This window comes from Lacerta agilis, chromosome 12, assembly GCF_009819535.1.
Source record: "Lacerta agilis isolate rLacAgi1 chromosome 12, rLacAgi1.pri, whole genome shotgun sequence".
NCBI classification, from domain to species: domain Eukaryota; kingdom Metazoa; phylum Chordata; class Lepidosauria; order Squamata; family Lacertidae; genus Lacerta; species Lacerta agilis.
In genome coordinates, this window is record NC_046323.1 from 9,391,523 (window position 1) to 9,412,834 (window position 21,312).

Sequence of the window (21,312 nt, forward strand, 5' to 3'; positions counted from 1 at the left end):
ATGCTTCTTATCCAAAGTCTAATTCACACAGGCATGCATGTTGCTTTGCATTTTTATACTTATTACATATTAAGCAGCTGAATGTATTAACTGACTTCACTGAAAAGCCTAGGAAAAGTCAGATCACATCCAGCAACCCCCTACATACCTCTACTTGGAAACTGTTCACTGTGCATTGTTTAGAAGTATACTGAAGGTTTCCACAGAATGCTCACACGAAGATGTCGAGTTGAAAATTGTGCTGTTTCTCGTGAGTTTTCAAAAATGCAGGTACTTGATACTCTCACAAATTCCACACCACAAGCACAACAGCAAATTAAAATGCTATTTGCGGAAATTGCAAGATATTCCCAGATACAATATATTGCTCTTGTTTCCTGACATCTGGATCGTCATCCGTTTTTATTACTGTTAATTGGTTGATTTGTACCAATCACTCTCATTCTGCATGGTCAGAGGCGATTGTCACTGCATGTTCCATAATATTATTCTCACTTTTAAAGTTTTGACGATGACTGCTATGCTGCATCAGTATTTCAGTGGTCTGTTCCTCCAAATTTTCTGGTACGCAGTCTTTCACCGTTTGTGGTTTTCTTGAGCACTTACTAATAGTGGTATATGATTAAATTTATTACACTGTGGAATGTCATGATCAGTATGTGTGCTTCTTCCATGGGAAGCCACAAAGAAAGAAATTGGCTAAATTTAAAAGGCAAATTAAATACTGTGTTCAAACATGCATATTTTTTTAAATATAAACTGTAATTTCATTGCTCTGTAAAAAAAGAAGTGCTAAATATGGTGCATTAACCATTTGATGTGTTGGTGTAACTAAAAGCTGCATCAAAGTGAATGTGGGGAGTATAGTTGTGGGGCAAGGGAAGTAAATTAAGGCTTAAACATAATCATATACGCATCCTAATCTAACAGGTTTACTGTATACTTAAATGTCAGAAAATACACATTTGGTTTCTGTATACTTAACTGACTCCAGAACAGAGAAGAGAGGTGAAAGGTACTAAAACCAATCTAGGTTGGGGGTAAGGCAATATTATTATTATTATTATTATTATTATTATTATTATTATTATTATTATTATCATCATCATCATCATTATTATTAAACCCACCTCCTTACTTAAAAGCTGCTTATTTATTTTAATACTTTGACTGAAGGCACTGAAGACAGTTGATGCAGAATGCCGGTTTGCTGGGATGTGAGCTGTGATTTACAAAACTCCTTAGATGATTTCTTGACTTGGCTTTTCTTTAGCATGTAGCTTAAAATTCCCCACACTAGGTCATTCAGCACTCAAGCCACCAGAAAAATGAAGTTGCTGTTTAAAGGATGGCAGGCAACCAAGAGTTCAGACAGTTGCTATGAAGGATTAGTTGTGGGTTTTTCTCGCTGCCCTGCTACAAACTGCATCACAGCTCTATGTTCAAACATTATTAAATGAGAATGTTTTCTCTGGCACAATCTGCTTCTCCCTACAGTTTATGCATATATATATATATATATATATATATATATATATATATATGTATATATATGTAGCTTTACTTATAGCATACATTAAAACTTAAAATACATTTCCATCATACATTGCACTTCAGCTGTTTCGGCTCAATTGCAGCTCCAATAAACGTTGCAGCCACTGATGATCACATCGTCTCTTATTTTTATTCCTTTAAGTTGTAACTTACACAAAATGGTGGGCATGAATCCCTGCAGCATGAGGGGTGCGTTGAATTTTTCAACTTCCAAAAATGAGGGGTGCTAAAAAAGTTGTAACGTGACTTGGGAACTCAGAATATATTTCGGTTAAATTAATGCAATTTAGTCTGCTTGGTAAGTAAAACATTTGTAAAATTGTGGAGAAATAATTTAAAATCATTGTCGAATACTTCCGGTTATATTACATTGTATATTAATATTTATATATTGTTATGATTTAGCGTCACCCGGCAGTTTCAGAAGGTAAAATTTACATTCTTTGGCTTTTCCGAAAGCAGTTTATGTACTTCTTCATCAAATGTAGACTGGCCAAGCTAAATGTTGTCCAATCACAAAATTAAGAGCAGATTTGAATTCCTCACCCCGTTGCTTCTGATCAAGAAGCCCAAGAAGCTCAGTGAACCACAGCACCACCAGCGTCCCTACACCCCAAAACGTATTTTAAGAGCCCTCACTGTAGTAATCTGCAAAAATTAAGTTTCACCCCCTGAAATGACACAGCCTAATAGCATCCCCAATCCTTGATGGAGCCCAGTTTATAATATAAAGGAATTCACTGTCTGCTACAACGCAGACACTACTGTAAGAATGCAGGATTCGGGTGGCAATGGGTTCAGGTTTCCAGCATTATGTTTTTAAGTTTCTTTGGCAATCATTGTGACACCCAGGACTCAGCTATATAGCTGCAAATAAAACACTTTAAGTGTGTTTTAAGTGCAATATATAATGTGACACTAGATGGCGGTAGTGAGCCTTATGGAAAATTCATTGTATTATTTTTTTTAAAAAAAAACGCTTTAAAAGAAAAAAAGCATTTTCAGAACAGTTTTTATATGTGTGTAGATTCCACCCCTGTCTGCTTTACATATTGTACTGCTATCATCTTGGGGCTGATTAAAAGGCTAATCTAGCTGTATACACAGAAGCACAGAGGTAAAGCACAAGCTAAATCGAGAATGCAAATCAGGGTAGATAAAAATCAATGATTTTTTAAAATTGGATTTTAAAAATAAAATGCTTTTGGAGGGAAAATCTTTCTAAATAAAGTTTTCTGTTTAAGTTGCATTATAGTCCAAAGGCTATTCATCAGGAAATAAGGATTTGTTTTAAGTTTTTAATGTGTGCTAAAACTCAGTCTAAGGTTGTTTTAAAAAATTAATCACATCAGTTAACAAACATGGATACATATGCTATAATGTCATCGTTTTAGTTAACTAAATTGTTTAAATTATTTTTAAAGAAATGATTATTTTTCTCCTTCCAATAAAGTACAGCAGAAAAGTTGTCCTAATATAGTTAACTTATAAAACCTCACTATAATTTCATAATTATGTCAATGTATTTCTAATAGTAAAACCAAATCAGTAATTTTTGATATAACTGTACATGCTACTCTGAAAATTTATTATTCCAAAAATGAAATCTTCATCTGGTTGTAAATATTAAGATTATACCAGCAATAATGAGTCTTTCTGTAAAAAAGAAAGATTTAAATCAAGTCTTACTGACTAGTGATTTAAATTGCAATTTAAATCGATTTGATTTAAATCAAATCCACTCTGATGCAAATTAGTCTTGTGCATGTGGTTCGTCTCAGGACTGACAACTGGGAGAGTCCCAGTTCAGTTGGCAGTCTTTCCAAGCTCTGCTCTCTGAAATCCTTTAAATTAGAGATTCCAGGGCTTGAATCCATAATTTTCTGTATGCAGATCCTATGCTAACGGCGTACTGTAGTTGCAGCCTGTCTAAAAGGGTGACTTGCCTGCAGCCCTGGCTTCTCGGTTTGCGTTCTGTTAGATCAGGGGTTGGCAAGGTTTACCTTGCCTGGGCCGCTTCACTCCAGCGGAGATCCCTCCGTGGGCCGGACCACGTGCACGAGCCTGCGTTTTCCGGCGTCTGCGCAGACGCAATTTCCGGCTCTGCGAAAGCGAGTCTCCGCACCATGCTGGTTTAGCACAGCGCACGGGGACTCACCGAGCGGGCAGCTCGGTTCAAAGGCGGCTTGTGGGCCGCTTGTGGCCCATGGGCCTTAGGTTGCCGACCCGTGTTAGATGGTCATTTTTCAACAGCTCAGGGCCTCCATACACACTGCCCAGGCTTGCACCTCAGAGAGGCGACTTCAGTGCTTCTAATGCAGCAAAAACAATGCAGGAGGAGCAGCTACAAGTTACCTGTTTCTGAAGCCACGGCTGGCGCTGTGATTCTTCAGCGGTTTGACTTCACACCCTGAGATGCTCTCCACCGTCTCTCAAGACAGACAGATGCCAACGACAGTCACCCAGAATACAAAACGATCAGATAAATCACACCTAGTCATCCACACTCATACATTGTAGGAAAATGGCGGATAAATAATTCTTTAAGGCACTTTATTGTTTCAGGAAGTGGCACTTGGGTTGCCTGAATCAAAATCAGGCACAAAATACAGCACCAATCTCACAATGAACAGGGACTAAAATGAAATGAAACAACATTCCTACTTTAGACTACTCACAGTCTCTAGAGAGCAGATGAAATGAAAGAGCAGACTGAGAGAAAGCCGGTTAATAATAAGAAAAAATCACAGGCATAGTACCGTATCTTCTGAAAAGCCACACACCGAATATTTTGAAAGGTGAACCAAAATTAAGAAGAGTGTAAAAATATTTAGGAATCCCAGTGACTCTTTCCCTAGAGATCAAAGAGTCACAAGATCTTAAACACCCCCCATTATTAAATTAATTTATATCCCACCTTTCCTCCAAGGAGCTCAATGCAGACTGTACATGCTCTTCCCTTTCATATTTCTGCAAGCTAGCAGTTAACATAACCAGCTTCGTCCCTGCAAATCTTTCATCTTTAACTGGCATATAATGAGCAGATATTCAACAGGTGAAGCTTAACCCCCCTCCCCAATCATTGTATTTATGCATCAGGAAATTTTGGGCTGAATTCTTCTCTGACCTCAGCCAGAATAACTGTTGGAAATCTAGCGGGAGCCCTCAGCAGATAAACAATTTTGCTTTCTTATGTAATGTGTCTTTGAACAGTAACTAGAAATGATGTTTTCCTGGAATGGGAGCTGAGCCCTTAATGCTACAGTACCACACAGAGAAGTGAGAACCATTTCTGGCTAGCTTAACATGTCTGATAGCCTGCATTCAAGGCTATAGTTAATATTAGTTGTACTTACAGCAGATCCACTGAAATCAATAGGTGTAAATGAATCTGTTAATTTCAATGGGTTCACCCTGTGTGTTACTTAGTTGCATTTCACCCTCAATCTCTAGGTGCACTAATCTTGTGGAATAGTATTTCAGAATAGGTGCCAACAGTACTGGTATTTCATCAGCAAGTAAAAACTTACATTCATTCAGGCCTTCCTGGGCCTTTGATATTATTTTACTGTTCCCTATATGGCAGGCATTTTATACGCTAAATGGCTATGGAAATTTGTTTTAGTGGATTGTCTTAAGTTATTATGCCTTACATCACCTTAGTAACCTCTGTTTTGAAATATTTATTTTAACAAATAATTAAGAAACAGACTCTACCAAAAGCACAGTTGGCATTTCCTTAACCGGAGAATTCCATAAAGCACAGCGAAGTGATAATTTCACCAGCTGCAATTAAGAATATGTTAAATTGTTGTACTCTAATGCAACTTGTTTCCTGGGTTTTTGGTTTCTTTCTCTTTTCCTTTTCCACTTTAGCACAAAAAAATTGGGATAGCGACATGGAATAGAGAACAGAGTTCCTGTACCTTTTATCTCAAGATTAGGAGAGGAAATTTATGCAGGTGTTGTTTGCATGATAAGCAACAACTTTTAATTTTTATTATTATTAAATTTGTTAGTCCTTTTATCTTGCCCAAGGCAACCCAGTGACTTACAGCCAATCCACCAATCAACTCCCCACACACATACAGACATTAAAACCAAGGGGTGGTGGTAAGAAATAGCATTAGAAACCTCCCACTTGCTTCCAAAAGGCCACAGATAGTTGAAGGCCAAAGGCCTGGTTATAAAGGAAAAGTCTTGCCTGGCACCTAAATGACGGTGCCAGGCAAGCCACCCTGGGGAAAGCATTCCACATATACCAGTTGAAATTCCTCTTCTACACAACTATTAAAGATGCAGAATCCCAGTCCTACTTTGTTTCTGACCCCTCTACAAGCATTTCAAATATCAAAGCACAAAAACCAAAATGTTGCTTAGGCATGAGAGGTTCTGATGAAAGTGTTAGTAGCTAAACAGCTATAATGGTTGCTGAACTGGCGCTAGAAAAATGAGGGGACATGGGCATAGATTTAAAAAAGGAAAGGAAAGGAAAGGAAAGGAAAGGAAAGGAAAGGAAAGGAAAGCTCTACCAAGGCTTCCACTAGGAGGAACTGTTAGGATTGCCATCTAGCCAGAAAAGACAACTGGATTGCTGCTGTGCCTTTTATAGCAGCTTGATCTGCAGAAATCAGTAGATCAAGTTTTCAGAGTTTGGAGATAAGCATTATCACCTAAAAATGGCTCTACAGCAAGCTGGAGTTAAAGGCAGAGAAACGAGGGCTAGTTACAAAAAAATAAAAAGCAACAGATATAGGGGCTAGTTGTTGTTGTTTTTAAAAAAAGGTTAGCAACCCCGGGTGAAATGGAAGCTAGTGTAACAAATTTCCTATGTAGTTAAAGAAACAAAGTAAATCCACACACAATATTACAATAAATAAATGTTTGCACCATTTAACAATTACGAGCATAGGTCTGTAACATATTCCACACTGGAGCATCAATAGGGAGGGGAGTTAGATAAATGCATGTTTCTGTAGGGAAACCTGCTAGGGTAATAATTACTCCTAAACCCGTTGTTTGCTCTAGTGCAGTGTTTTCCAACCTTTTTTGGGCAAAGGCACACTTGTTTCATGAAAAAAATCACGAGGCACACCACCATTAGAAAATGTTTAAAAAATTAACTCTGTGCCTATATTGACTATATATAAAGTAATTTTCCCACGGCACACCAGGCAACATCTCGCGGCACACTAGTGTGCCGCGGAACAGTGGTTGAAAAACACTGCTCTAGTGTACCCAAGTACTGGATTTGGTCCCGTACATATTTCTGATTTTCATTCCTTATCCAACAAGAATCACCATTCAAATAAATGGACAGGTATAATTAAGGCGAACCAGTCGTGCAAGTAAACAATTGTTTGCAGGACTAGATCCTAATGGAAATTGCTCCTGCCACGATACAGTCCAAACAACTCTTACCCATGAGGACAGATGCGTTTCTGTGCATCTGCTCCATGAAAGACAGTGTGGTTCTAGCTATGCTAATCTCCAGCAGCTAAGAAGGACCTGCATGGGATTTGTTTGTTCATTCCCAAGCGGGAAGGAGAAAGAGTGTTGGTGTTGTATACATCGTGTGAGGGGTGTGTGAGAGAGATGCATACATATGGCAAGTATGTCTATACATTCTATCATTCTGGTCACACCCACTGCTCAGGATAAATAATGTCAGCCACTCCTGGTTTAAACACAGTAAGGTCACAATCTTGTTTTCTCCAGGGATCTCACTAAGTCAATTTAACTACTTCAAAGTATGTGCTTTCAGCTGAAGGGCGATTTGAGACTTCATAAACCATGGTTTATCTCAACCTCTAGCCCCGGTGCTCTCATGGTTTATCACAAACCATGGTTTATGAAGCTGGGAGTGTGTGTCAGGTGATGTTCTTCTCCCTCCCTAGCTCCTCCCCTCTCCTTTTGTTGCATGCTGACCTTAGAACAAAGACCTGAATTGTATTAAACCAGGATTCCATATTATGTTCCAGTTCAGGCTGAATGTCGATCCGACAAACCAGGATTAATAAGCCAGAGTGTGATGGAAGCAGTGGAGGGGTGATTGAGGAGGGCCTAGTTTATGGAAAGCCATGGTTTGACTGAGGTTATGAAGTGGTCCACTGTGTCAATTTGTCAGAATAAAAAAAATAAAAACGCAACGTGTAAAACAACACAGCATCCTTTCAATGCTACTCATTTCTCGTATTATTCGATTATATTCTATTAAAATGATGTTTGTGCTTCATCCAAGCTGCAACGAATTTGCGGAGCTAAATGAACAGAAGGGATTTTTGTGACAGCTCAAAAATACCAACAATTTTTTTAAAAAAAAAACTCATGTTAAAGAGGAAGGGAATGCAAGTGCACAACATGACGGAAGACTCACAGGAGGATGCAAGTGGCGGAAGAGCAAGCTTAGGAAAGATCTGAGGTATTTTTAACTCCTGAGTAAAGGTGACACATGGAGATGTGAAGGAGCAAGGGTGAGCATTCACTTCTTAAATCTCATTTGCCTTTTCAGTTGTTAAAGAGTCACTGTGTTCCGCCATCCACTTCCAAGAGTTCATCAAGGTATTCTACTACTTCACCCTAGAATAGAATATAACAGAGGATAGGTTAATTCTGTGCCGTGCAAACCTATAGGGAGGGGAAAAAATACAAGTATCAGGCACAGTTGAAAATGCAGCCAGCGTTCAACAGGATAAAAGTTTCTCCTGATGAATACCTCACTTGCTTCCGATGATGGACATGACTGGATAATATTTTTCCAACCTTTAGGAATGAATGAATAAAAAAATAAAGATAAAATAACGTTCAAGATGGTGTGACTGACAGCTGGTCTTTGCAACGGGTGCGCGCTTTTACAACAGCCTACTGCTGAAAACAGAATTACAGCTAATTTCTAGAAAGCCGCAGACACAGAACACAGGATTATCCCGGCTTCCCACTGGAATCACTGGACTGCCAAAGGGAGCAAAGAGGGCAATATCTGCCTCTGTATTTTAGACAGATATATAGATGTAAGTTTTCACATTTTGGTTTATTTTATAACTGCAATTTGTTTTATGGTTGTAGCTGTTTTGTTTGTTTTGTAATTGAATATGCTATAGTTGTAATGCACCTTGGTAAAGGGCAGCTAACAGTCTAATAAATAAAGTGTTCATTCATTCAATTTATAGGCCACTTCATAAAAAAAGATCTCTAAGCAGTTTATAAAGTAAAAACCATACAATCACATAGCTGAAATGAAATATGTACGATCAATATCACAATAAGATGGATTTGGATGGGATACTGCTGTTCCTCCTTTCCCCACAAGCTCGTCAGTAAAAGTGTGAAGTGGTTTCAACAGCTCCTGAAGGACAACTGTTTGCTTTGCGTTCAGCTAACTTGAAAGCTTTTAAGAAGTTAGGTCAATAAATATTCTCATCGCCAAATATTAGTTACCAAAACTAAGCCGTTTGCCGTAACAGAAGTGGCCTTCCAAACGCTGCAGGCACGCATAAATATTTGCGGAAGGAGAGATTACTGTGAAAATAATGAAGCTTTTTCAAACTAGTGAAAATAAGCACTCACATTCTCATTCAGCAACTTTGATCTGTTTCTCCTCCCAGCAAGGAAGCATGTGCAAAGGTAAAAACAATCGCTTGTTATTCTGCACGCCTTCAGGAATTCTACAGAGATGGGTGTGACCACCTCTTCATGAACCTATTCCTCCTAAGATGCTCTTGCAGCTCTGTACCTGTAATGCTGCTTTTCCTGGCGTGACTGATCAGGAGAACCCGTGTTCCAGTTGAACCAATAACCGGTTCGCTACATTCTTAGCAATGTAAGCACTAATGTAAAAAATCAGAGCAGGGACAACCCATTGACACTGGGATATTGCTTGTCACTGTCCGATCAAATCAGGATGATACAGATAGGAGGGTTTGCCGAGGACCCGGAATGTGGGGCAGCTTGATAGTGAGGATCCTGAGTGGGGGGGGGGGACCTCTCTCGCCTCACCTGTCTCTGCAACGAGAGCCACAAGCCCCGCCTCCCACTCCCTAGCTCTGCAACCTAACCTGGGGTCATCAGACACTGGAAACAGCTCTGCCTCTCCAGCCCTGCCAGCCACTCTGGGGCAGAGACACCTCCCTTGTCAGCTAAACCCAGGAAGTGCCAAAGGAGAACAGAGGGCTCTGCCTACTAGGCGTAGTAAGAGACTGCAGAAAGTTGAGGCTACCCCATTACTATATATGGGATAACAAGGGTGTGTGTCAGAGTCTGATCCATGTCTAAAGCATTGGGAGTTCGATCACCTGCCTTTGCTGTAGTTGTACTTGGATTGATTATGTGTATTGCCTGCAGTGCATATGATTTGCATATCTTTCACAGCAATCTAAACCTTTCGAAAGAATCCTCCCTTGAGTCTTTGTTCTCCAGCAAAATGCAAGCACTGCTAGACAACCCTGTGCCAAGTTTTTCCTCTTTTCCCTGTAACGTTTAAGTACAGTTACCTGTGTCATTTCCTCATATTTCCTTGACTACAGCAGCTATTAATATACAGAAGCAGGGAAACGCATTAGGTGACAATCTAAAAACATAGGCAATTCTGCCAAAACTTTATGGAGAGGAGGTCCTGAATTCAAGGGCAGGCCTGTGTCAAGCATAAGGTCTAGTCCTGCCCTCAGAAATTAGAAGTTTTCCAACACAAATGCTGTATACAGTTTCTCTGCTCTATATATTTTCATAGATATACAGGGTGAGTCCTTTAAAAGAGGCCCCATGGATACAGAGTACACATGTTCCATGGGGCCTCTTTTAAAAGACTCACCCTGTATATTCTGGACCGCAGATAGTATCTAGATGAAAATGCTACTTTGGATTCATTGATATGGTAGTAGAATCAATGCCACTCCCTCATTAAAGGATGAGCGATTGCCATCATTTTCTCATTAGCACTTTCATGACGAGGCAACACCACCCCTCTCTTGGGAATGCAGAATGGAAACAGAGGGGTCCCTTTACCTTTAAGTAATTTGCAACCAGCCAGCAAATACTTCGCAGGTATCGACTCTGCAGAAACAGCAAAGCCTAATTTGCTTGGTGCCAATTGGCCAGCCGTTTATATCAATCACAGAGTCATTTCGCCCCACTCAGAGCAGTCGCAACGCTACACTGTGCAGGTAACAGCGCAGGAATGCAAAAGGAAGAACACACACTCTACAAACCAAAAGCACACTGGTCAGCTAACCTTTGGCATGGGGTGGTGGGCAGCACTGGCTCTGGAGGCACTACGTGTGTCATTACAGGAACAGAAAGTACCCTGGAGCAAAAAATACTGGGTCTGCTCCCAATGTAGATGGCTGATTGGGGGGTGGGGGTGGACCACGACACAGTAGTTCAGGATGATGTGCAGGTCCCTATTCACAGAGTGGGTGCACATCGCTGATGTGTGTGGTGGGGGGCGAAGTGTCTGCTGATAGTGATTCCCTTGCTGGTGGTAGTTGGTGTATGGCCCTGAATTGACAGATTCTGGGAGCAAAAATGGGCCAGCCATCTACCCACCCCCCAGCACCACCCCATCTTCTACCTGGGCAGCAGGGCTTCAACTGCACTCTAGGCTGGCCCTGGGGTGGGTTAGAATTGCTCAAACATGGCCAGGTGAGTGGTATTTATGAGCCTAGACCATGGGTAGGCAAACTGAGGCCCGGGGGCTGTATCCGGCCCAATCACCTTCTCAATCCGGCCCGCGGACGATCTGGGAATCAGCATGTTTTTACATGAGTAGAATGTGTCCTTTTATTTAGAACGCATCTCTGGGTTATTTGTGGGGCATAGGAATTCGTTCATTATTTCCCCCCCCCCCCCAATATAGTCCGGCCCCCCACAAGGTTTGAGGGACAGTGGACCGGCCCCCTGCTGAAAAAGTTTGCTGACCCCTGGCCTAGACTATGCCTCAGTTCCTCTTCTCACAGGCATTGCTACCAAGCTGGTGGAAAACCCTCCACTCTGTTGTCAACCTGAGTGCATGTGGAAATTGCTTTTCTTACTACACCAAACCTGAAACTCTGATTGCTTCCACCTACTCCCCAAAATGCCGAAAATACTATGCAAATCAGGACGAATGAGCAATTTTAGCTAAATGACAACTGCACTAGCTTGATGCTGCACATAGCCCTATAGACCGACGCTGTCCTTGCTGCTCCATCTCATCGGCAGAGCCATGGAGGAGGCTAATGAAGAGGGAGAACTAGATGACAGGGAGGCTGGTTCCATTGCCACAGCAACAGAGACATTTCCTCCTCTGCTAGGATGTCTGGATAACTCAGGTGGGGAGGGGAGTCTGCCAAACCAGCTGTTCATAAGCCAGCCAGGCACAGGTACGGGCGAATTTTTCCTTATTTGGAGATATAATAAAAGTGTTGCATGCTTAATTTCTGCATGCCAGGCTGCTTTTGAAAGCAAAACAAACTAAAAAAAAACAAAAAACAAATGACAGCCCTACTAACACATTACAACTGGCCTTAAATATCCTTAAACCCCCATTAACTTTTACTTAAGACAATGGTATTGCTCTAGTCGACTTACTTCATCATCATCCATCACGTGCTCTTTAGCAAATTCATACATTTCTCTTTGAAGTGTTGTTATGTTGTAATACCGAACAGCTTCCTAGAAAAAGAACGGTGAAATTCCACGTCACATATAAGAGTTTCATGCTCTACCAACTGAGCTATCTTTTCCCAGCACATCTAGTACCCTCGATGACTATACCAGAGAGGGATCTACAATTTTGGGGCTAGCCTGGTTTCCCCTCTCCCCTTCCGAAGAGGCCTTTACCTCTTTTCAGCAAGACAGCGTTTTGCTGGCCTTTTCTACAGGAAAAGCCAGCAGGGAGCTTGCTGGCTTGGATGCTCCAAGGCGAGGTGTGCTTGGGGACGGGGACGGGGACGGGGGACCTCAACTTCAAACAGCCAAGGAAGTTCCTCACCAGCCCCTTCCATGAGAAAGCTGGCAGGGAGCATGTTACAGAAGTGATTTGATCAACCGTGAAGCTGGAAGGCACTCTTACGCAGCTATAGGGACAGACCCCACCCACCCGCGCAGCTTCAAAGTCGGAAGGAAGGTTGGTTGCTCCTCAAAAAGGCAAAGGCACAGCTCCCATGGCAAGCATAAAGACTGAACGCGTTGAAGCCTAGCTATTGAAAAGGCTGTAAGGTTGAATGCGCCGACTGCGACCGGTTCAACGTTTCACTTACAGGTCTAGGTTTGAAATCTTCATCTGTGAGTCCCCATTTGTCTTTATGGTATTGATAATAGACTAGATTCTGTTTCATCACTCCGTCCGTCTGGTCAAAGAGCATGTAGCTAACAACGCACGAAGCGGCATTTCTCAGATCGTTCACTGAATGAATATGAAACAAGAGAGTCAGCTTCTCAGGGGACCATCAGGAAACAGCTGTTGCTTCCTGCAATCTGAGCACGCACCTGCATATTTCTTAAGTCCTAAAATCTGTACTCTTGGCGAGCCTCAAAACCAGAATGCAAGGATTTGTCTTCCCTTCCCTTCTTTCTTGGATATGCAGATAAGAGATAGTGGCAAACTCCTTTCCCCAGAAAGCATGAATTCCCATTCTTTGTGCATTATGTGCGCCAGAAATGGAAAAAAAGAGCCTTTCTGCTTCTAGTTTTGCAAATCTAATAATAATTAGCATAGCCAGGACTGGGTGAGGGGGTTCTGGTAAAGCCAGGACTTTCAAGGTCCTGTGCAGATGCTGGATACCTATTTTAAATATATTATAATGATGCCAAGAAGCAGCTTTGCTAGCACAGCTTTTCTTCTCCAGTGAAGAGAACCGTTTTAAATAAGTGAAATGGGCATATATGTTTTTTAAAAGACAGAACCGAGCCCAATTTCAGGAGAGCGCAAAAACCTCTTACTTACATTTATAATAGGCAAACTGCAAGTAGTGATACATAGTTGCTACAAATTTCTCCACAACATAGCCTCCTATGACGGGCGTGAGATCAATTTCGCACTTCAGTTTGCACTCAAGAACTTCAACGTAGTGATCTGAAGAAGAATGCACACACGTTCTGAGCATTACACAGTTGTTTTCTTTAATTTAGCAGTTTAGCGGCCGGCAGTTCTGCTGTAGAAATCTGTGCGCTGAGTTTCAAAAGTGTTCTACTTTAGCTCCAAGATCAATGCGTACGTTTTTCAGCATGCAGGAAGAAACCCCTAACAGATAACTATTGTATAATAAAAAAGTTGCATACTGCTCCCAGTAAAATTTTCACTTGATTGTAGTGCCACCTACAGTAATTGCTAAATTATTGCTACCGGTAAATCCTGATTATTAACATCTTGGCGTTCCATGGCTTTGTTTACTAATTGGGGTGGGAGGATAAAATAGGCTATCATTCTGTTTAGCCACAGAGAGTATTCTAAAAAGCAGCTTCATGTTATCTAAAGTGTCAATGCAGGGTTGTTGTTGTTGTTGCTGCTGCTGCTGTTTTTTAATAAAGGAAAGTCATCTCCAGGCAAAGTAGGCAGGGGCTTCTTAAGCCTTTCTCAGCCCTCTGATTGACCATCTGTATCAACCCTCATATGGCATAGGTTAGGCTATGTATTGAACTGTAAGGGAAAAGCCATGGGGGTACTTTTAAGAGTAGAAAAGATTGGGGGAAGGATTAAACCCACCATCACTTTCTCATCCAATCTTCCATCCTCTCTGCAGCTGCCTTTCTTTAAAAACAAAACAAAACTTACCTGCATTTGCACATACCGCAACGGGGCTGGGGAATTTTGGACTCCACAGTCTAGATTAGCCTCAGGTGCCAAATTTTATCCCTCTTCCATTTAAACACGGGACTGAGAAGGCAGGCAGTGGCAGGGTGGAGCAATATTTAAAGGATGGGGTAGGTGGCTTCAAAGAGCACCTTGCAGCTTTCAGACAGTACCCATGCTCCCAAGGGGAACCTGGAGACTGTCTTACAAGTGCTTTGCAAAATCACCTTTTGAAGCAGCCTCCCTACCCCTCCCATAGCTGTCAACCCACCCTGCTGTTCCCCACTGCTATAATAAGGGAATTTCCTGCAAAAAAGGGAAAGGTTGACATCTGTGACCCCCCTCCTTTAAGCTATCCGGCAGGCAAGCAGTGAGGGTGGGAGTCTCCCCCACCACTCTGATGTTTAAAGTAGAAAGGGTGACTGCTTCAAATAGCACTTTTGCTGCACTTCTCCTTTAAGTGGGCAAGTGGCAGTAGTAATGTGGCAGCCCGCCCCCCCCCCCAAAAGGAGAAGGCAAATGGCTTTAACTCTGTTCATCTACTGTTGAACAGAGGGGTTGAATCTTGCTGCCTAGGCTGCAGGATCCTGTTCTCAAAAGGATGCCAACCTGGGATGTCAGCTTGTGGGTGGGTGGGTGGGGTGGTTTGGGGGAAATGGCCTCAGGGGCCAAATCAGACCCTAGATGGGCAAAAATTGCCCCATGGGCCAGAGGTGCACCCCCAGACTAAATCATTAGCTCCTAGGGGCTGTGTAACAAGGGTTTCTTGCTTTAATGTCATTGTGTTCCTCAGTTTGATGCAGATAATTATGTACTACAATGCATAATGTCAATTATATTGGTCAGAAAACAATGAAAGGTTTGCTACTAATTTCAGTTAAGGACTGATTTCCCAGATTAATTTCCTGGGTGAAAAAGACTTCCTATATTCAGATTTACAGGCATTAAACCACCTGCCCTGTGGTCATCTGCTAGCCTCTTGCCTGACATCACAAAATTAGTTTTATCTACATAATTGTCAGAACGAAGCAAATCAGACACAGAGCAACAAGATATGTATGTGTTAGGGGAACACCTATCAAAGAAAATAAAACATGATGATGCGTTGAATATTTATTATGATGTATTTATGCGGAAAGGTGATTTAATATAACTCTAACTCTGAGACACACATTCTTATCCATTTTCCCATAGTTTATTATTTCCCATAGTTACCCATCTATATGACCGTCTGGAAAACGAGCATGTAGATTTGACACCACCTGCTATGTTTTGAATTTTCTCTCTCTCGCTCCATCCTTCCACAGCAATCTCCTACTGTTTAAACACACACCTCTGGCAGCTAGCATTATCAGAAAGGAAATCCACAAACAGCACACGTCAAGTACAACCAAGATATCCTTCAATAATCCCTTTCCCAAATGCTAGCACCCAGCTCAACACCTACCTGCTATGGACAGATAGAACTCTTTAAAATCCGTGATCTCCCGGGAGCCTTCACAGGCAGCTATGCAATCATCATAGGCTTTGTAGAAATCAGGAAGTGCCAGCTCCATGTCTGTGATGGAAGTCCTCCAATTTTCTCCATTGTAGGCCTTTACTGCCCTGATAAAGAGATTCTGAGGAGACCGGGAGGGGGGGGAGGACTGTAAGAAAGTAGCATAGTTTTCATTTGCCTTGATTCAAGGCTGCATTGCTGTGGCAAAATGGACAGCAGCCCTGGTAGCAGGTTCCCTGCCAACTACCTCTTCATAAGGTTAAAAAAAAAGTAAAGGACACCTGGACAGTTAAGTCTGGTTGAAGGTGACTCTGGGGTTGCGGCGCTCATCTCGCTTTAAGGCCGAAGGAGGCAGCGTTTGTCCACAGACAGCTTTCCAGGTCATGTGGCCAGCATGACTAAACTGCTTCTGGCGCAATGGGACACTGTGGCGAGTGCCAGAGCGCACAGAAATGCTGTTTACCTTCCCACCACAGCGGTACCTATTTATCTACTTGCACTGGTGTGCTTTCAAACTGCTAGGTTGGCAGGAGCTGGGACAGAGCAACGGGAGCTCACCCCATTGCGCCAATTTGAACTGCCAACCTTCCAATCAGCAAACCCAAGAGGCTCTGCGGTTTAGACCACAGCGCCACCTCTTCCTAGTTTCATTGCCACCACCCAGTGAGAGTACTCTTTTACCTGCATCCTCGAAGATACATTCTCCAATTCGCTGTGACCCAGGTCACACATAATGCTAAGCCAAGCATGGATTAGCATGAACAAGCAAAGCTGCAGGTTCCCAGAGAGAAGACTGGGGCTGCTGCACTCCTCTTCCAAGCCTGGCGCTGGCACACTCTTTGGGGCTAATCTATGGTTTGGCTTGATGTTATGTCTGAACCCAGACTCATGGTTTGCCTCACTACAGACAAACCACAAGCTGTAGCCACAGTTTCTTCTTGGTTTACTGTTCACACTTTGTCTGGGGGAAAAGAAACCACGAGTTTGGGTTTGGAGCAATGCTAAGCCAAACCCTGGTTTAGCCCTGAATGGTGTGTCAGCAGCAGGACCAGGGTACGGAGCACATCGGCTGTGTGTGTTGGCGCAGAGCAAAGGGAGGAAAGACTTTCTCCTACTCTTCTATTTATTCCCCTCTTCTCTGTGAGTGGCAGCAGGATCTTAGGACTGGCGTGAGGTGTGAAAGGATGAGGCAATATGGGCAAACTGTGTGGGGATGGGGATTGGCAATGGGGTGGAGCAGTGGATAGGCAAGATGTGGGGTTTGAAGAAGCTGTAAGGGGATTTGGGGGGTGAGGTGTAGAGGATTGCTGAGAAATGCAAGTAGGGGTGACAGCCCCTAGTCTATATAATAACCCAACCCTCACTGTCTTCAATCTCCCTGTTCACTCTGCCACAACTTTTTTCATCTGTCACTTCCCAACAGATTCTCTTGCCACTCCTCCCAAGATTTTAAAAGCGCTATCAACACTTCAGTTCAAAACTATTACTTTTGCCAAACAGGTACATGATTCTAAGTTATTTTCCCACAAGTACAATATTCCCACAAATAAAACAAATATTTGAGCTTCCTCGGTCTGCTCATAGGTAGTCATGCACAATGAATGCAAAGAGTTACTTGTGCAAATATAGTATCTGAAGCATTTGTCTTTGTGAGATAGCTCACAAAGTGGCACATTTGTAAACAGGCTGCCTATACTTTATTAAGGAGGGGTGCAATCCAATCTGAAAGTCGCACTGTTCGGTGGGATAGGAGCAGGGGCGTTCTTAGCCCCTTGGCTGCCGGGGGCGGGAAGCCAAGAGACCCCCCCGGGGGGCGGGGCGTGCGTGCGTCATGATGTCATGACGCATGCGACGCCCCGCCCCCGGGGGTGCCGGGCGGCGGATTCAGGAGTCTTTGCGCGCTGCAAAGACTCCTAAATCTGCCGCCTGGGCTCCCTTGGCGCAGCGCAAGTCGGGGCAGGGAGAGGGACGGGCCACCTCGCTGGCCCGCCCCTTGCTTCCATGCCGAGCTGCGCCGCTGCAAGGGGGGGGGCTATTTTCGGCACTGCTGGGGCGGAGCCGCAGGGGCGGCCAGCGAGGGGGGGTGACACCCCTCCTCGCTGGCCGCCCCTGCGGCTCCCCCCCCGGCAGTGCCGAAAATAACCTTTTTTTTAAATTAAAAAAGTAGCCCAGTGGGCGGGGCTGACCCCCCGATGTGTCACCCCAACAGGGGTGCTGCCCGGGGCCCCCCGCCCCCTCCGCCCCCCCCTGCAATGCCCCTGGATAGGAGCAATGCCTACGTCCTCTTGCATTAGCACAACACTGCAACAGCGGATAAGAAGTGATGTTCTACTAAAAAATTGGGCAGAGAAAGGAATATTGTGCAGAAGGAACAGAGGAATGGCTAATATGGTTGGGATCCTATAAACAATGACAGACTCTAGCCCGCTCCTTACATTGGTACAGTGCTGAGCACCAAATTCTTTTAGACTTATTCCCAGGTAAGCATGGTTAAGACTGAGCTGTAAGAGGCACAGCAAGTAGAACGGAAAACTAGAGGCAAAGTAAAATTAGGAGAACAAACAGAACTTAGCTTCTGGGTTTTGGTTTTTTTACAGAGCTCTCTTCAGGGACATAAATAGGATGGGGAACATACCTCATATGATTTCATTTCCAAATCTTTAATATGGTCCTCAGCATCAGGCATGCTTTTGTAGTATGCCATATTCCTTTTCATCATCTCATCTTCAGGATGTTTCAGGAGAAATGTGTGTGCTGCTGCAATGGCTTTTGGGAAGTTGTTTGCCTAGCCAAAAAAAGGATCAAGAAAGAGAAACTTTTGAAACCATCACTTACATTTTATAAACTTTTCTCCTAGAGCTTTGATTTCATGGCGTTGTTCTCAAGAAGACCGATGTCACGAGCCTGCGTGCCAAATCCTAAGGGTTGACGACCCTTCAGTTTTCAATAAATTAAAAACGGAAAGCGTAATGCCGGTGGTCAACAAGAGGTTTAAAGACTCTCTCAAGGCAAATCTAAAAAAAAAAAATGTAGTATAAACACCGACAACTGGGAAACACTGGCATGCAACTGCTCCAATTGGAGAACAGCATTTACCAAAGGTGTCATGGGCTTTGAAGACACTCGAACTCAGGATGAAAGGGAGAAACGTGCTAAGAGGAAGGCACACTTGGGTGATGAACTCCTGCCCGGAAACCTATGTTCCCAACTGTGGGAGGACATGTGGATCCAGAATCGGCCTCCACACTCACTTATGGACTCACTGTTAAAACCTTGTTTATGGAAGACAATCTTACTTGGCTACGAATGATCGCCAAAGAGAAGTAATTGAAAACTAATAAAAATTAGTATTGACATATCTATGATGTCTTGATGCTTCTGGGAATGTATTACGGGAAGCTTTGGGAAGCTTTAAAATACTGATGTAACCATTGTTCGGGGCCTCATCTTTGTGGAAGTGGGAAGTATTGTTGCAACAATAACGATCAGGCCTACTGGCCACTGTTTTGCTTCTATCTCCTGGCTGAAGTCTCTCCCTTGTGACCCCCAACCTGAACCTATGGGATCCAATTGCAGGGTGCTAAAATTTTTGGGAATTTTTAAAATTTAAATCAGTTTTTTTAAAATTTAAATCGGATTTTTAAATTAAAATGCTTTTGGAGGAAAAATCTTTCTAAAGATAGTTTTCTATTTAAGTTACATTATAGTCCAAAGGCTATTCATCAGGAAATAAGGATTTGTTTTAAGTTTTTCATGTGTGCTAAAACTCAGTATAAGGTTTTTTTTAAAAAAAAATTGTTTAACCACATGAGTTAACAAACATGGATACTTATGCTATAATGTTATTGTTTTAGTTAAATAAAACGTTTAAACTGTTATTAAGGAAATGATTATTTTTCTCCTTCCAATAAAGCGCAGCAGAAGAATTGCCCAAATATAAACAGTTAACTTATGAAACCTCACAATAATTTCATAATTACCTGTCTATGTATTTCTAACTAGTATAACCAAATCAGTAATTTTTGATATAACTGTTAAAAACGACTGTGAAAATTTATTATTCCAAAAATGAAAACCTTCCTCTGGTTGTAAATATTAAGATTATACCAGCAAGAATGTGTCTTTCTGTTAAAATCAAGTCTTGCTGACTAGTGATTTAAATCGATTTGATTTAAATCAAATCCAAAGAATAACAATGTTAAAAAATTACATGTTGAATTCTTCCTAAAAAACCACAAAACGCATTCAATTAATGCCTTCCTATATTTCCAAAAATTCAGTTGTAAATAATACAAAGCAAAACATAACATCCAATTCTATTTTTCATATAAATCAATTCTATTAACCTTTAGTAATACTTCTTTCTTCCTTACTTCTGTCCATACTTGTCTATTTCTACTATCTGTTACTTCCCCTTCCCTTACAGCTTCCACTTGTCTTCATCCTAGGTTGTCAGTCTGTCTCTTCTAGTTTACTACTTTAGTACTCTTGTGTAATTCTTCTATTTTATTTCCTTGTATTTTCCTTGCTAACTTTAGCTCCCCATACAGAGTACTTAGAAATGGAGCCAGCATTTCACAGTGGGGCATTGCTTTTTCAGGTAGTCTCCAAATTTCCCCCAATCTTGTTGGGGAAATCTTGTTTGGTTTTTTTTTTTTTTGGTTTTTTTTTTTTTTAACATTGATTTAAATCAAATCCACCCTGGGTTCCCACCGCCTGGGCCCCTCGCTCCGAGAAGCGGGGAGGCGCTACCTTGAAGTAGGCGAACTGCAGGAACTTGTAGGGCTCCCGCTGCTGGAACTCGGCCAGCACCTCCCGGCTGGGCTGCGACTGGCGGAAGGCCGGCAGGCCCTGCTTGCAGCGCTTAAGACACTGCGCGCGGCGCAGCAGGTCGCCGAAGAAGCGCAGCTCCGCGAAGCCGTCGAAGCGCCCGGGCTCGCCGCCGCCGCCGCCGCCGCCCTCATAGTCCCGGGCTCGGGCCGAGCTGCAGTTGACGTGGCAGAAGGCCTCGCTGTCCCTCAGCAAGCGGTGCAGCCTCAGGCTGACCTCGAGGTAGCTGACGCTCTCGGGCCACTTCTCGGCTCCGTACTGGTCCAGGCCGTAGCGGTAGGCGGACTCCAAGGGCATCAGCTCGTCGCGGGGGAAGCTGCGGAAGCTGTAGCGCTCGAATTGCGCCCGGCAGCCCGGAGCGCGCAGGCAAAGCAGCAGAAGCAGCAGCGCCGGCGCCGCCAGAAGCTGAAGCAGCGGCCGCCGCCGCCGCGCGCAAACGAAGCGCCACATCTCTCCCTCCTTGAAGCTCGCGGGGAAGGCGCCGGACACCACGTCGCAAAAAGGGGGGGAAATAGGCGAAGAGGAGGAGATGGCGACGCCTCTCTCCCAACGACTCGGAGGGACCAGGCGGAGAGACGAGAGGATGGGCGCGGGGGGGGGGGAGAGGTCTCCTCCTCCTCCTGCCCGGCTGAGGGGCGGCGACGAGGGGCGAAGGAAAGCCGCT

General features: G+C 43.2%; 1 protein-coding gene across 1 annotated transcript; it reads right to left on the minus strand.

Annotated features, from left to right (window-relative positions):
• Window positions 1-7,881: 7,881 nt before the first annotated feature.
• CRTAP (cartilage associated protein) lies at window positions 7,882-21,113 on the minus strand. Its single transcript, XM_033164940.1, has 7 exons — window positions 20,571-21,113; window positions 18,454-18,603; window positions 15,768-15,939; window positions 13,475-13,603; window positions 12,789-12,934; window positions 12,118-12,201; window positions 7,882-8,133 (listed from the first exon to the last, which is right to left on the minus strand). The coding sequence occupies exons 1-7, from the start codon at window positions 21,096-21,098 to the stop codon at window positions 8,077-8,079; spliced, it is 1,266 nt and encodes a 421-aa protein (XP_033020831.1). The 5' UTR covers window positions 21,099-21,113; the 3' UTR covers window positions 7,882-8,076.
• Window positions 21,114-21,312: the final 199 nt, after the last annotated feature.

Bases quoted from the DNA above. Each gene is read 5' to 3' on its own strand.
- CRTAP (XM_033164940.1), bottom strand. From the start codon at position 21,098: ATGTGGCGCTTCGTTTGCGCGCGGCGGCGGCGGCCGCTGCTTCAGCTT. The intron at 15,940-18,453 runs GTATGTTCCCCA...CGGTCTCCTCAG, and splicing joins TGGAAATGAAATCATATGAG to AATCTCTTTATCAGGGCAGT. The intron at 13,604-15,767 runs GTAGGTGTTGAG...ATTCTTCTTCAG, and splicing joins GTTCTATCTGTCCATAGCAG to ATCACTACGTTGAAGTTCTT.